General features: G+C 34.9%; 2 protein-coding genes across 2 annotated transcripts in view; one reads left to right on the top strand and one right to left on the bottom strand.

Annotated features, from left to right (window-relative positions):
- LOC138321145 (uncharacterized) overlaps positions 1 to 1,322 on the bottom strand; it is a 75,127-nt gene extending 73,805 nt beyond the window's left edge. Inside the window, exon 1 of the mRNA XM_069264593.1 lies at positions 1,102 to 1,322. Within this exon, the coding sequence (XP_069120694.1) occupies positions 1,102 to 1,161 (60 nt within the window). The 5' untranslated portion in view covers positions 1,162 to 1,322. The remainder of the gene's footprint in view (positions 1 to 1,101) is intronic.
- Positions 1,323 to 1,540: 218 nt separating this feature from the next.
- Positions 1,541 to 14,499, top strand: LOC138321144 (GPI-anchor transamidase-like). Its single transcript, XM_069264592.1, has 10 exons — positions 1,541 to 1,644; positions 3,891 to 4,036; positions 4,279 to 4,337; positions 4,873 to 4,949; positions 5,446 to 5,557; positions 5,994 to 6,090; positions 8,358 to 8,475; positions 9,687 to 9,797; positions 10,315 to 10,493; positions 12,466 to 14,499. The coding sequence occupies exons 1-10, from the start codon at positions 1,552 to 1,554 to the stop codon at positions 12,533 to 12,535; spliced, it is 1,062 nt and encodes a 353-aa protein (XP_069120693.1). The 5' UTR covers positions 1,541 to 1,551; the 3' UTR covers positions 12,536 to 14,499.
- Positions 14,500 to 14,733: the final 234 nt, after the last annotated feature.

Here is a 14,733-nt window from a genome sequence, read left to right as displayed (position 1 = left end):
CAAGTATGGTTACTTTTCATCTGCCTTATCTTTGGATTTATATATTCTTTTGATCAACACCTCACCTAAACTTGTCCCCAAACATCGACCCTAACTTCATTTTTTTTTCAAAAGCCCACATGCATGACTACCAAATTGTCAAATCCAGCACTGCAACTCAGACCGCTTGTGTGGTAACCAATATTTGCACTCAACAATCAAGAGTGACTGATATTTGGTGGTATCTATATACCGGAAGGGAAAACTTTGGAGTATAAGTATTATAGAACTAAGCCGCCAGTACAGGCTCTTGGGTAAGACAACTTGGCATTCCAACACAATTTTGGGTAGCCACAGGCTGTTGAGCAACTGTTAATTAGTGTCATACACAAACCACTTATATATCCCTTTTCAACATTCACAGTATTTACCCATAGCATAAGGCTCTACAGCAGAATGACAAACAGATAGAGAGACTGTAAGTGCATACATATAGTTTGATTTTAAAAGAATAATTTTAATTGTGTGATCATTGGTGACTTGCTTGCTTAAATAATTAATAAAGCAACTGCGACACTTATAATGTTACATGAAAGTAGATTATGTACATTGTATTTATATCATAATAGACATTTTGAGCAATCAAGTCAACTGCCCTGCATGAAAGTTACACTATTGTCTGAATATGATAATCATCACTGACCTAGCATATAAAATTTCAATTTATCTTAAATTAACATATTTTACAAGATTTATATAATTATAATTTAATTGTCATTTGTATATTTCAAACAAACACCCACGTTTTTGAGTTAGTCACATATGCTTCTTCATTACTTATTTTCAGCAAGTATTATAAAGGTCACTATAAATGAGATTGATTTATAATCTGCTTTAGTCAAGTAATCTTAAAAACGCAGCAGTTCAATTTTAATAACCATTGATGACATTTTCATTAGGACAATTTGCAGATCATTTTTTAAAACACAATACACAACAACTAAAACAATATGTTGATCATAATAACGCTGTCACTAAATGATTGAAATGAAAACAGCGCTCCATGGAGTCAATAGAAAACACAACACATGTCAACAAAAAGCGAGGGTAGGAAACACTCACCTCAAAGAGTCGAGGGATCTCCCTCTTTGATAAATATGACTTCGCATCATCCGTAGTCATCTTGCCACTACGGACACGAATATACGAGTCCTTTTTTCGTGGTATCTTGTCGGTTGATTATTGCTTTTTTATAAAATGAGTTGTCGGAAATCACTTTCCAACGTAGACTCTCATGGGGCACCTGCACAGAACAGTCTGTATCCAAGGACAACAAAAGTTGGCGGACTTATCTTCTTCCGGTTAACCGGAAACATCAAAATATAGTGCCAGGTTGATGTAAATTATTTGAGATATCTACATTAGTAATACTTTTATTTAACTAGAATAACACTATTTTATTTATTCCAAGCTTCGGTGGAAGTAAAGTTGATATATTTACGGACAGAATTCAACAAACAAAAGCCTGGAGAATGTTTACAAAATGCGGAGTAATATTTGCCAGAAATCAAAATGGCAGCCCCCATGCGAGTTCCGGGGTGCTGTCAGTATCTGCAATTCACAATTATTTTGACACTATTGATGTTCTATTCACGGGCTGAATCGGTAAGCTTTGTTTTGATGTACATTGTTATTTCTTATCCAACGTCCTTTTCATATACTTCACGCCATATTCACGGAGAATTAAATAACGGTATGATAACCAATTTTGACGGATCGATATATTTCCTAGACCCGACACTCCAATGTCGGATTGTCAGAAATCTGAAAAGAGCACTGAAGCAAACTTTTCACAAAGCGGATAGTTAATCTGACACTCATTGTGTAGTTCGGTTGATTCTTATTGAAATTCCTCCTCGAGACTCTTATCACAAGAGTTTGACGTTCTGTAAATATTATAACGTCATATTTATGTTACCCATCGCGTGTTGAAGATTATGTTGATATTGAAGTGTGTGCTACGTACAGGTTTTTTTTTATTAGGTCATTTGGCCCAAAGGGTTAGGATGACCGAAAGTCATCATTTTTCATCCGTCGTCGTCCGCCGTGCATAAACATTTCACATTTTTAACTTCTTCTCAAGTTCTACAAGTGAGATTTGGCTGAAACTTGCATGAAATGATCCTGAAATCATGTCCCAACAAACTGTTGTAATTTTTGAGTTGATCCGAAATCTAAGATGGCCGCCACAGCCGCTATCTTGAAAAAGACATTTTGAACTCTTGGGTGTTAAATTCTTGTTTTTAGGTATTAAGATACTAAGAAATTGCGCACAATGCATCGATACACCACCAAGCGATGCAATACATTGATGCATCAGTGAATCGATGACCTATTGTCATCATGCCGTTCATCATCCTGCACTGTCCTACGTGCGTAAACTTTTCATTCAAACGACCTCTTCTCAGTAACCGAAAGTCCCAAGGTACTGATATTTGGCCTGTAGCATGCTGGGATGAAGGGCTACCAAATTTTTTTAAATGAATGACCTAGACCTTCATTCAAGGTCACAGGGGTAAAAAAAACAACTTCTTCTCAAGAACGAAATGACCTAGGATACTCATATTGGGCCTGCAGTATTCTGCGATGAAGGGCTATAAAGTTTGTTTATTCAAGGTCACAGTTGTCAAATAGACTTAACCCTTTAAACAACTTCTTCTCAAGAACCAAAAGGTCCAGAATACTTATATTCTGCCTGCAGCATGCTGAGATAAAGGGCTACCATTTTTTTTTTTTCAAATGAATGACCTTGACCTCCATCCAAGGTCACAAGGGTTAAATAGGCTAAAATCTTGAAATAACCTTTTGTGAATAACTAAGATGCCTAGAGACCTGATTTTAGGCCTGTGACATGCTTGGATGAAGGGCTACCATATTAGTCTTAGATGACCTTGATCTTCATTCACAGGGGTCGAATAGGCTAAAATCTTTAAATGACTATGTTGTATTGTCCATATAGTCAAATGACTGTTAAGGCCCATCGGCCTCGGGTTAGGAAGTCCCATCCCATCAGGATGATCTATTGTCATCATGCATCATCTGTCGTCGTGCTCCATGAGCCATGCGTAAACTTTCAATTCAAACGACTTCTTTTCAATAACCCAAATGTTCAGGATACTGATATTTAGCCTGTAGTTTGTTGGGATGAAAGGCTACCAAGATTGTTCAAATGAATGACCATGACCTTCATTCAAGGTCACAGGGATCAAGTAGGCTAAAATCTTTCAACGACTTCTTCTCAGGAACTGAAAGGACCAAAGTACTCAAATTAGGCCTGCAGTATGCTGGGACGAATGGCTACCAAGTTTGTTCAAATGAATGACCTTGACCTTCATTCAAGGTCACAGGGATCAAATAGGCTAAAATCATTTAACGACTTCTTGTAAATAACTAAGAGGCCTAGTAATTAGATATTGGACTTGCAGCATGATGAGGATCATGGGATCTTCATTCATGGTGTAATTCATCAATATATCAAAACTTCAACTACAAATGTACTTCTATTATAAGAGTTCTTTTGTATTGCTTCAATGGTTTGCCATTACTATATTGTTTGAGGTGTTGTATTGTGCCAGTAGTCACTAGTCAGATGACGGTTACATTGTAAGGTCTATGGGCCCGGCCCCTTGTATGACTTTATTTCATTTTTTTTCATTTTTCGCATCACATGATCATCACTTTTCACTAGTTGGTAGCTGGCAGTAGACTGCCTTTGTTATGTATCAGTGCTCTATCAGTTAATGATGTTTAACCCTCAACCACCTACTTTATCAGTGTAACAAGTAATATTAATGTTCACCTGTGTGAAATTCAATATTTCAGATAAAACTTGTTGAATTTTTCAACTTCAGGTAAATCCAGAGGAATTTTTCACCAGTGGCCACACTAACAACTGGGCAGTGCTTGTCGACACATCTAGATTCTGGTTCAACTACCGTCATGTGGCCAATGTGTTGTCCATTTATAGGAGTGTCAAACGCCTCGGTATCCCAGACAGGTAAGCTAAATCAGGCACAATCTTAGCCTTTAATTGAACCAGATCCTGATCCGTAATTAGGCTTTGGGGTCAGTACTGACTGTATAATTTATATTGAAAAAAAACAGGTCCTTGTCTTATGTGGCTTCCTGTTTATTCTGGAATAATTTTACGGCAATTTCCTTCTTAATTTATTTGGATTTTTTCAGGCTTCATATATACATTTAACTAAAGGGAATTTTAACTTTAACTTTTACCCATAGCCAAATTATCCTGATGGTGGCTGATGATATGGCCTGTAATCCTCGCAACCCTAGACCAGGTAAGATCAGCTGGTTTTCCTTAATACTATTTATCACTGAAATATGGTATTCAGCCTTCCAAAATGCTTTCATTTTAAAAACTTATCAACTGGTACCCATATATCATCAATTCTGTTTCAATATCTCGTTTTGAGAGCTATTTGGCTGTCATGTATTTTTCTTTCAATTGCTTACCATTTTAAAAGAAAAAACTATTTGGACATGTTTTGTTGTAATTATTAATGTCACTCTCAACTCAAAACCATAGTGATACATTTGTTGATCATGTGACAAGCTTGTCATTACTTTGTTTATTGAGGTCAAAAACTTGCACAGGGACTCTTTCGTTGGTGTTGATTATAAATATATGTTTGCCCATGCCATTAATGGTGGTGGACCGTGGGGAGGTGGCCATATAATGCTATCAGTCCATCCCAATCCCATTTGTTCTATCCACAGTCCAAATTTTAAATAGATATACAAAATGTTTTTAAAAAAATCATGTTATTCTTGTATTCCCATTTTCTTAATATTTTTGATATACTTATTACGCAGCCACCGTCTTCAATAATGCCAACCAAAAGATCAACGTGTATGGAGACGATGTGGAGGTGGACTACAGAGGCTATGAGGTAAGATCTGCTTGTATGTCCTAGTAGGACACAGTGGTACTACCTGTTAACCTGATCATATAACCTACAGGTGAGGTGTAATACATTAGGTCCTGTACATCAGTCACTGTGGATTTATGTAAGATTCAAAGCCTTTTTCTTACTGATAATGAAGGACAGCAGCACCCTTCCTCCTTCCCATAGATAAGCTGACCTTTGGCCAATATATAACCCAGTCAGGGATAGCAGAACAGCACATACACAACCTTTATACATGTAATTTTTGTGTGTGCATCTTATCTCCCTGTTGATTTAATCCTGATGATTTTGCCATTCTGTCATCTTGTTCATGCCTTGAAGGTGTTTATTTTCTGCTTTTTACAAGATCCATCGACTCATGACTTACAGCAAATAACAAGCAGAATATGATCTACTTTAAAAGTATGTAAATTATAGATCTATTTGTATTAATTACATCTTGGAAGACACTAAACTCAGATTTTGTCCTCTATACCAGGTCACAGTTGAGAACTTTATCCGTGTATTAACTGGCCGACTACCACCAAGCACACCTCGGTCCAAACGACTTTTAACAGATGAGAGGAGTAATGTTCTCGTATATATGACTGGTAATAGTATTACATGCAGTTTTGTCGTAAATATCAACCCTTCTGCAGTCCAAGACCCTACTGGTCAGGATAAATACATATCATGCTATTTATCCTGCACCCAGCATTTGCATTGTTGGAATATTGCTGTATAAGGCACTGACGAAAAATAATTGCATTCTTTCATGTGCATCGATTCCATTGACTTCCTATTGGTTGATATATATTTTGGAAGTCGGACATGTTTGTTGAATATATTGTAGTACGAATATGTTAATAAATCAACAACAAATGAACATCTCTTTATTTCCGTATTTTTCCATATTTAAGGTGTTCTAGAAGCAAGAAATATTACATAAAGATACACATCACAGAATATAACCTATATATACACTTCTTTTTCTGTTAAGTTTGCTTTTAATCTCATTCTGGAATCTATAATAATTAATAATTACAGGTCATGGTGGAGATGGGTTTCTCAAGTTCCAAGATGATAATGAAATCTCCAATGTAGAGTTAGCTGATGCCTTTGAGCAGATGTGGCAGAAAAGAAGGTTAGGCATTGATAGTAAAAGCTAATTTATAAAAATATCTGAACTTATAATGACTTGTTTATGATGAAATAAGTTATCTTAACCATAGATATATGAATTTGTAAAATTTGAAATTTCTGTGTTTCCATTATGTAGGTATCACAAACTGTTCTATGTTTCCATTATGTAGGCATCATGAACCGTTCTATGTTTCCATTATGTAGGCATCATGAACTGTTCTATGTTTCCATTATGTAGGCATCATGAACTGTTCTATGTTTCCATTATGTAGGCATCATGAACTGTTCTATGTTTCCATTATGTAGGCATCATGAACTGTTCTGAACTGTTCTATGTTTCCATTATGTAGGCATCATGAACTGTTCTATGTTTCCATTATGTAGGCATCATGAACTGTTCTATGTTTCCATTATGTAGGCATCATGAACTGTTCTATGTTTCCATTATGTAGGTATCATGAAGTGTTATGTTTCCATTATGTAGGCATCATGAACTGTTCTATGTTTCCATTATGTAGGCATCATGAACTGTTCTATGTTTCCATTATGTAGGCATCATGAACTGTTCTATGTTTCCATTATGTAGGCATCATGAACCGTTCTATGTTTCCATTATGTAGGTATCATGAAGTGTTATGTTTCCATTATGTAGGCATCATGAACTGTTCTATGTTTCCATTATGTAGGCATCATAACCGTTCTATGTTTCCATTATGTAGGCATCATGAACCGTTCTATGTTTCCATTATGTAGGCATCATGAAGTGTTATGTTTCCATTATGTAGGTATCATGAACCGTTCTATGTTTCCATTATGTAGGCATCATGAACCGTTCTATGTTTCCATTATGTAGGCATCATGAACTGTTCTATGTTTCCATTATGTAGGCATCATGAACTGTTCTATGTTTCCATTATGTAGGTATCACAAACTGTTCTATGTTTCCATTATGTAGGCATCATGAACCGTTCTATGTTTCCATTATGTAGGCATCATGAACTGTTCTATGTTTCCATTATGTAGGCATCATGAAGTGTTATGTTTCCATTATGTAGGCATCATGAACCGTTCTATGTTTCCATTATGTAGGCATCATGAACTGTTCTATGTTTCCATTATGTAGGTATCATGAAGTGTTTATGTTTCCATTATGTAGGCATCATGAACTGTTCTATGTTTCCATTATGTAGGCATCATGAACTGTTCTATGTTTCCATTATGTAGGCATCATGAACCGTTCTATGTTTCCATTATGTAGGCATCATGAACTGTTCTATGTTTCCATTATGTAGGCATCATGAACTGTTCTATGTTTCCATTATGTAGGCATCATGAACTGTTCTATGTTTCCATTATGTAGGCATCATGAACTGTTCTATGTTTCCATTATGTAGGCATCATGAACTGTTCTATGTTTCCATTATGTAGGTATCATGAACTGTTCTATGTTTCCATTATGTAGGCATCATGAACTGTTCTATGTTTCCATTATGTAGGCATCATGAACCGTTCTATGTTTCCATTATGTAGGCATCATGAACCGTTCTATGTTTCCATTATGTAGGCATCATGAAGTGTTATGTTTCCATTATGTAGGTATCATGAAGTGTTATGTTTCCATTATGTAGGTATCATGAACCGTTCTATGTTTCCATTATGTAGGCATCATGAAGTGTTATGTTTCCATTATGTAGGTATCATGAAGTGTTATGTTTCCATTATGTAGGTATCATGAACCGTTCTATGTTTCCATTATGTAGGTATCATGAACTGTTCTATGTTTCCATTATGTAGGCATCATGAACTGTTCTATGTTTCCATTATGTAGGCATCATGAACTGTTCTATGTTTCCATTATGTAGGTATCATGAAGTGTTATGTTTCCATTATGTAGGCATCATGAACTGTTCTATGTTTCCATTATGTAGGCATCATGAACTGTTCTATGTTTCCATTATGTAGGCATCATGAACTGTTCTATGTTTCCATTATGTAGGCATCATGAACTGTTCTATGTTTCCATTATGTAGGCATCATGAACCGTTTTATGTTTACATTATGTGGGCATCATGAACCGTTCTATGTTTCCATTATGTAGGCATCATGAACCGTTCTATGTTTCCATTATGTAGGCATCATGAACTGTTCTATGTTTCCATTATGTAGGCATCATGAACTGTTCTATGTTTCCATTATGTAGGCATCATGAACTGTTCTATGTTTCCATTATGTAGGCATCATGAACTGTTCTTTGTTTCCATTATGTAGGTATCATGAACTGTTCTATATGATCGACACCTGTCAAGCTGAGTCAATGTTCCACAAGTTTTACTCACCTAACATTTTGGCTGTTGCCAGTAGTAAGATTGGCGAGGATTCACTGTCTGTAAGTATTTAGCAAAGAGTGTCTAGGGGAGAAAAAGAAATAAATCCAATATAAGATAGAAAAAAATGAATACAATATGTAATTTGTATCAAAATTGTACTCCGTTAATGATGTACTAGTACCTTATATACATGTATATGTTATGTACAAATTATTAACTGGTACTTAGTAACCAATTTCAGCAGATCTTCATTTTCATATGTTTATATGTCTGCTTTTGATTTATAATATGCTATGGAACTTGTTTTCCAGTCAAACATGAACATTTTTCATTAAAAGTATATGGCACAATTAAAGTTAAATGTGCTGTATCTGAGCAGAAATTATAACTTATTTTTTAAATCGGTTACCTATTAGAAATCATAAGGTCTTATGAAATAAGCTGTGAAAATCATTGGAATAGACAGACAAACATTATGATGCCTTGTAAACATTACTTACTACACTGTATGTAAAATGTTGCTTTTTATGCCTTATGAATGTTTACATAGAAACATACCTGCAGAAATCAAATCACAATTACTAATAACACTGTAAAAATGTGAAATGAAATTAAAGACCACGTACATCTTCACTTCATGGTCTGACTGGCATACTCAATTCACTTTGCTGAAGATGTAAATACTGTATATATCTTGTCAGTGCTGCCAAAAATCATTCTCAGCCATTATCTGGACTTGTAAGTTAAAAACCTATGCATTGTAAGTATTGTAATCATCAAAGTTTTGATCATCTTTGGTGGTGAATAAAACATTAAAAGCTCTTCTTGATTTATGAGTATGAAAATTAAGGTCAATATAACTTAAAGCTCTGAAAACCATCAAACAGACAGTCAAACATATATAATGCCTTATAAACAATAATAACAACACAGAATTTATGCAATTTGTAAAAATTCTAGATTTGTATGCCTAATGTATATTTAGACATACCTGCAGAAATCTTTTGGCTTCACTGTCTGACCACATGTACATATTTCACTACACTGTAGATGCAAATACATTGAATAATGATTTTCGGCAGTACTTTCACATATACTTGTGATATTAATACCTATGCATTGAAAGTATTTCAATTCGCAAATTATTGGGGTAATTTTTGTTGGTGAATGATAAACTGATCTTGATTTATTGGTATGAAAATTACATCACATAACTTTAAGCCCATTATTAGACCCTTGTTATTAAATGGTTGTTTTCTTGTATTTTCAGCACCATGTAGATCCAACCATTGGTGTATTTGTGATTGATAGATATACTTACTATGCATTAGAGTTTCTGGAATCTGCCAAGCCTGACAGCAAAAAGACTATGGGACAATTTGTAAGTAGTATACATTCACAGAGACACTTTAGAAATAGTTTTGCTTGTTTCCAGTATTTTTAGCTCACCTGAGACGAAATTTTGCACAAACCTTCTAACTCATAAGGCCAATCAAAATTGTAAATTATATGGCCCCTACCCCTCGGGGCTGTGGAAGGGGCAAAAAGGAGTAAAATTGACTAAAATTTCAAAAGTATCAAATACTCTTCAGACATAGAAAGGTCTTAACAAAAGATGTGAATTATATGACCCTGATGTCTCACGCTTCCTCCTGTCATATCCTGTCACTATAAAGATGTACTTTATAGCAAAAAAGTTTCAGTGTTAAATATTCTTCACAAATAGATAAAATTTATTAGTTTAGTACAAGTTGTACAAAAATAAAATGTGTTAACAGGCATCAACAGACATACAGCTTTCAGATAGCTTAGGACACATCCACATCATTCTGTTGAATCAAAGCTTTAATATATATAGCATTTTTAAGATACAAATGATACATTTTTGTTATGTACAGCTGAAGGTGTGTCCTCGTTCCCAGTGTTCATCCACTGTTAGTACACGTAAAGACCTGTTCCCACGGAACCCTGATAAGGTCCTTCTGACGGACTTTTTTGGGAGTGTGCGTAATGTAGAACTCCTCACCGACACCATACAACTAGAGAATGTTACAGGGGAGACAACTGAGCACTGCAGGTAGGAGACGGTTGGATATTGTCGACATGCTATTGAGAGAAAAGACAAATTTCGATTAAATTGCCTGATTATTATGTCATAATTATGCTCAAAGTTATTTAAAACAAAAAGTTTCAGATCATTTTGCATTATTGCACGTACTTTTGAAGTTATTCCAACCCTCAGTATTAAACAAAAATTATTCTTAAAACTTTTAAATTTCAGTTTTAATATCTCATAAAAATCTTATTCAAGAATTAATAAGGTACAATAGTACATGTATTTAGTGTGTAAGATTTACCGTTAGGCCCATAAATTACTTACTCTGCTAGAGCAGCAATATTACATGATGGTGTTACAGCTGTGCTACCCAAACTGAGAACGACGCGTGTATATAAACACCTACCGCTCAACCGCTGACTTGTATCGATGTATTGAATGGGTGTACTGTAGCCGTGTCATTTATTGACTTGAGTACTGTCACCAAACACACACTGTCAGGTAATATTGGTACTGGATGCTACGCTCGGGCCTTGCATCCAGCTGAACGAAAATGAAAGTACATATGGGGTTTACATTTCATAACCAAAACTATATCACATTTTCAAATGATTCGGTCTCTTATCAGCAAGCATGGACGGTAATGACATCGATGCGTTTTTGAAACAGATAATTCCGGGTTTGTTGAAGTAAAAGCTGTGAATGAATGGCTAGTTAGCTTAACCGATCTATATATCATCAACCATGCGTCTGTATCTACTTAAATGCAAAACAAATATTCTTCAAATTACATCAACATTCATTTGACTAGTATGTCTTTATACTAAATATTTTAACAAATCTTCATATTTCTAGTAAATTTGCACATGAAACTCCTTATAGATCTAGCAATGCTCATTACGTAGGGAACCGCCATACTGTTCCATGTCTCGGATGCAGACCGTGTACAAAAAGTCGAAACACACTTGGGATTTATAAGATGAGGTGTAAATTGGCTTATATGGATTTTCAATAGGTGGTTTGCAATATTATTACTGCAAAACTAACAAGCTAAAAGGTTAGTGGCAATTTAAACCGTACTGTTATATATAATTAGCCATCAGTTTGGATCTACAGATCTGCTATCGTAGTGAGTTCACTCACAATGTGATTCTGCTCTCTGATTGCTCATTAAAGTTTGTTAATGATATCAAACACACTAATAACTTATTGTGGCAATTTTAAGTAACTAGATTATAATATTTTCAAATATTTCTGATAACTATTCATGTGTAATATTTCCAGACGTTGACATTTGTGCAGAGTATGGCAGACCGCCAATGTTTTTGATATGTTCTGCAAGATACTGTTTCAGTTACGGTGGCCAATAAAAGAAAACAAACATGATGCAACTATATTATGTTATTTCTTCTAAATACAACACATCTTTGTGCAAGTTGTCAAGCATTTATCGTAAATTTTTTGCATTGAAATTATTACCTTTATAACATCAACTTTGTGTTTACTCGGACATTGTTTTCCTTAAAAAAATTATCTGCCCAAAATATACCGATAGTAGATTTTTTTTCAGCATTTTCATCCCCAGAAAAAATACATCAGCAAAGTACACTGGTGTGTAAGTTACACAAGTTTTTACGATATTTGTAACAATTACGATCATTGTGTTTATAGAAATGTTAAAGTGTAACTCGTAGAAGTGGTAGTACAGCTAATGTAGCCTAGAAATGTTAAAGTGTAACTCGTAGAAGTGGTAGTACAGCTAATGTAGCCTGAGCCGCCACGATTTACCTATGGATTTGGCGATAGTACTCGAGTCTATAAATAACTAGCTACACTCATTAAATACATCGATACAAGTCAGCGGCAGAGCGGTAGGGATTTATGTACACGCATCGTTCTCAGTTGGGGTAGCATGGCTATAACACTTTACTGTACAAGAAGTTATACCGGTAGTGATCAATTAATACTTTATATTTGATTTGTATTTTTTCAGTAAAGACACGTGTAAGGAGCAAAGAGGAGAAAAGCTAGTATATGCAGAGCAGTTTCCTATGCCAATTTGATTTGAAGTCCTGGACGTACTAGCTGGTTTCAAATTAATTTAATAATTCAAGAAACAGAGTTAAGCGGACAATATTGGAGAGCTGTTACTGTATAGGCTCAAGATTTGTTTAATGAGTGCTCCATTCCAAGTAAACCAATCTTTGTGATCGATATTGACTGGAAATCAGGAACATGTTTCTCTTTGTTACAATTTATAATGGCCTTTCAAAGTTTTTTTTGTTTTTTTTTTGCCTCCAAATTCAACAGAAGTGAGTTTATATTGTGTAAATTATCAGTTTTTGATTGCATATGATGACAGAAAATTGGTTTATAAAAGACAGGGGCAGATGTACATCGTAGATAAGGGTTTGTACTAGATGTCTAACAGTGATTCATGGCGAAGAGAGGCTCAAGTTAAACATGGCAGGACAATGGGCGGCATTGAAGATTGGTTCATGTCAAGGACTGATGATGTCACATTGGTTCATTGCAGACGGGGCTGATGCCTGGAATTGGTTCATCAGAGGCAATTAAGAGCTTATATCTGGCATTAGTTTATGGGGCAAATGTCTCAACACTAGTGCGTGACACAGGCTTTTGACTGCGTAGATATACAGACACCTATACATGTATTTACACATATTAATTTTGTAATACTGTCAGTGTTATACATATATAGGTGTCTGTACATCTGGAATCAAAAGCTTGTGTGCACAACAGGCAGGGGCATATGCCAACAGGTAGCATCAGTTCATAACAGGCACAAGCTGATGTCTTAATTTTCATTCACAACATGCAGGGCTAATAACAGTATTTCATGTCAGGCACAGACTCATGACTAACACTAGTTCACGACAGGCAAGGGTTGATATCCACACATAGATCTGTATGACAGACAGGAGGTTTCCAACAGATCTTTCTACCAAAACCATAGTGATAAATCGATGGCAGGGTATGATTTTATGTTCTAGTCCAACACTAGTTCATGTCAGAATCAATTTTTTTTTAATTATCAGCCATGTGATATTGGTTGATGACAGGTAAATGTCACCATTGCACATTTGGCAAAGTATTATTTGATGGGTGTAAATCGACTGGTGTTTTAGATTGATGTAGAGCATGTGTTTAATAGCAGTTTATGCTAGCTATCTCATTTAATAAAGAGTGCAACTCACCAATCTAATTAATATCGGCTGCTTTTTTCTCTGCCTACTACATGTAGAAACAAGCAGCTGATTTTAATCAGATTGGCAACTGAGCCCTTACCATGTAGTTTATCAACTGTATTTTCCCAAAGTTGCAGCAATTCTTAAAATCATGTACAATTTCCATTGCACATTTATTTAGTTAATTATAGCCAGAGATTGTGTGTTGCTGATTGGTAATTATATAATTACTCAGCATTGCATTTGTGATAGATTATTTAAGTATTGTGTGAATGTGTCATACATTATGTACATGATTGCCTTTCATACACATTCAAACTTGAACTTCCATAACTAGTGTAACTGAAATGGCCCATTTAATAACTAAAATATTTTGTTGGCTATGACAGAACTTTTCACTTTATGACCCCAATAATGTTGAAGAAGAGTTATGCCACGGTTCTGCAATAGCAGAGTTCAGGAGGTTCAACTCTTTATTCTGGAATAAACGTAATAATATCAGGTTCTAAGTTTCTAAATATGAGGAAAACGTCGATGAATACTGTGTATACCATTTATGATTAGAGTTGAATTTTTTCGAAATGTAATTATTTATTAATGATTTAAATTTATAGATTAATTTAATACGTACATTAAAGTCACAAAAAGTGGGTTTTTTTCCTTCTTTTTGAAAAATTGTAATCTGTTTCAAATGATTTAATGCCACAAATACACTAGAGTACTTTTTAAAGTAGTTAAGTAATTACATTTTACAAAATACAGCGCAATACAAATGATTTTTATGTGTTATATGTGGAAATAAATCATTTCAAATTGTTTATTTTTGTGTTGTTTTGCCTTGTACACCAGAAACAAAGCATACATGTATAGGCCAGTGTAGAATTACCTTGTTAAATCTAGTTTTATCACATACTCCGCCTGATATCCAGTGATTTCGTCCGTGTAATATTTTTGCATATGTCACTAGTGTAATATGACCTGGAGAGATTTTCATTAGCTGGAAATACATTTTGACGTCAGACAGGAACAATAAATGAAGTCAGGAAAAATGA

This window comes from Argopecten irradians, chromosome 4, assembly GCF_041381155.1.
Source record: "Argopecten irradians isolate NY chromosome 4, Ai_NY, whole genome shotgun sequence".
NCBI lineage: Eukaryota > Metazoa > Mollusca > Bivalvia > Pectinida > Pectinidae > Argopecten > Argopecten irradians.
This window is presented reverse-complemented; position numbering and strand designations above follow the sequence as displayed.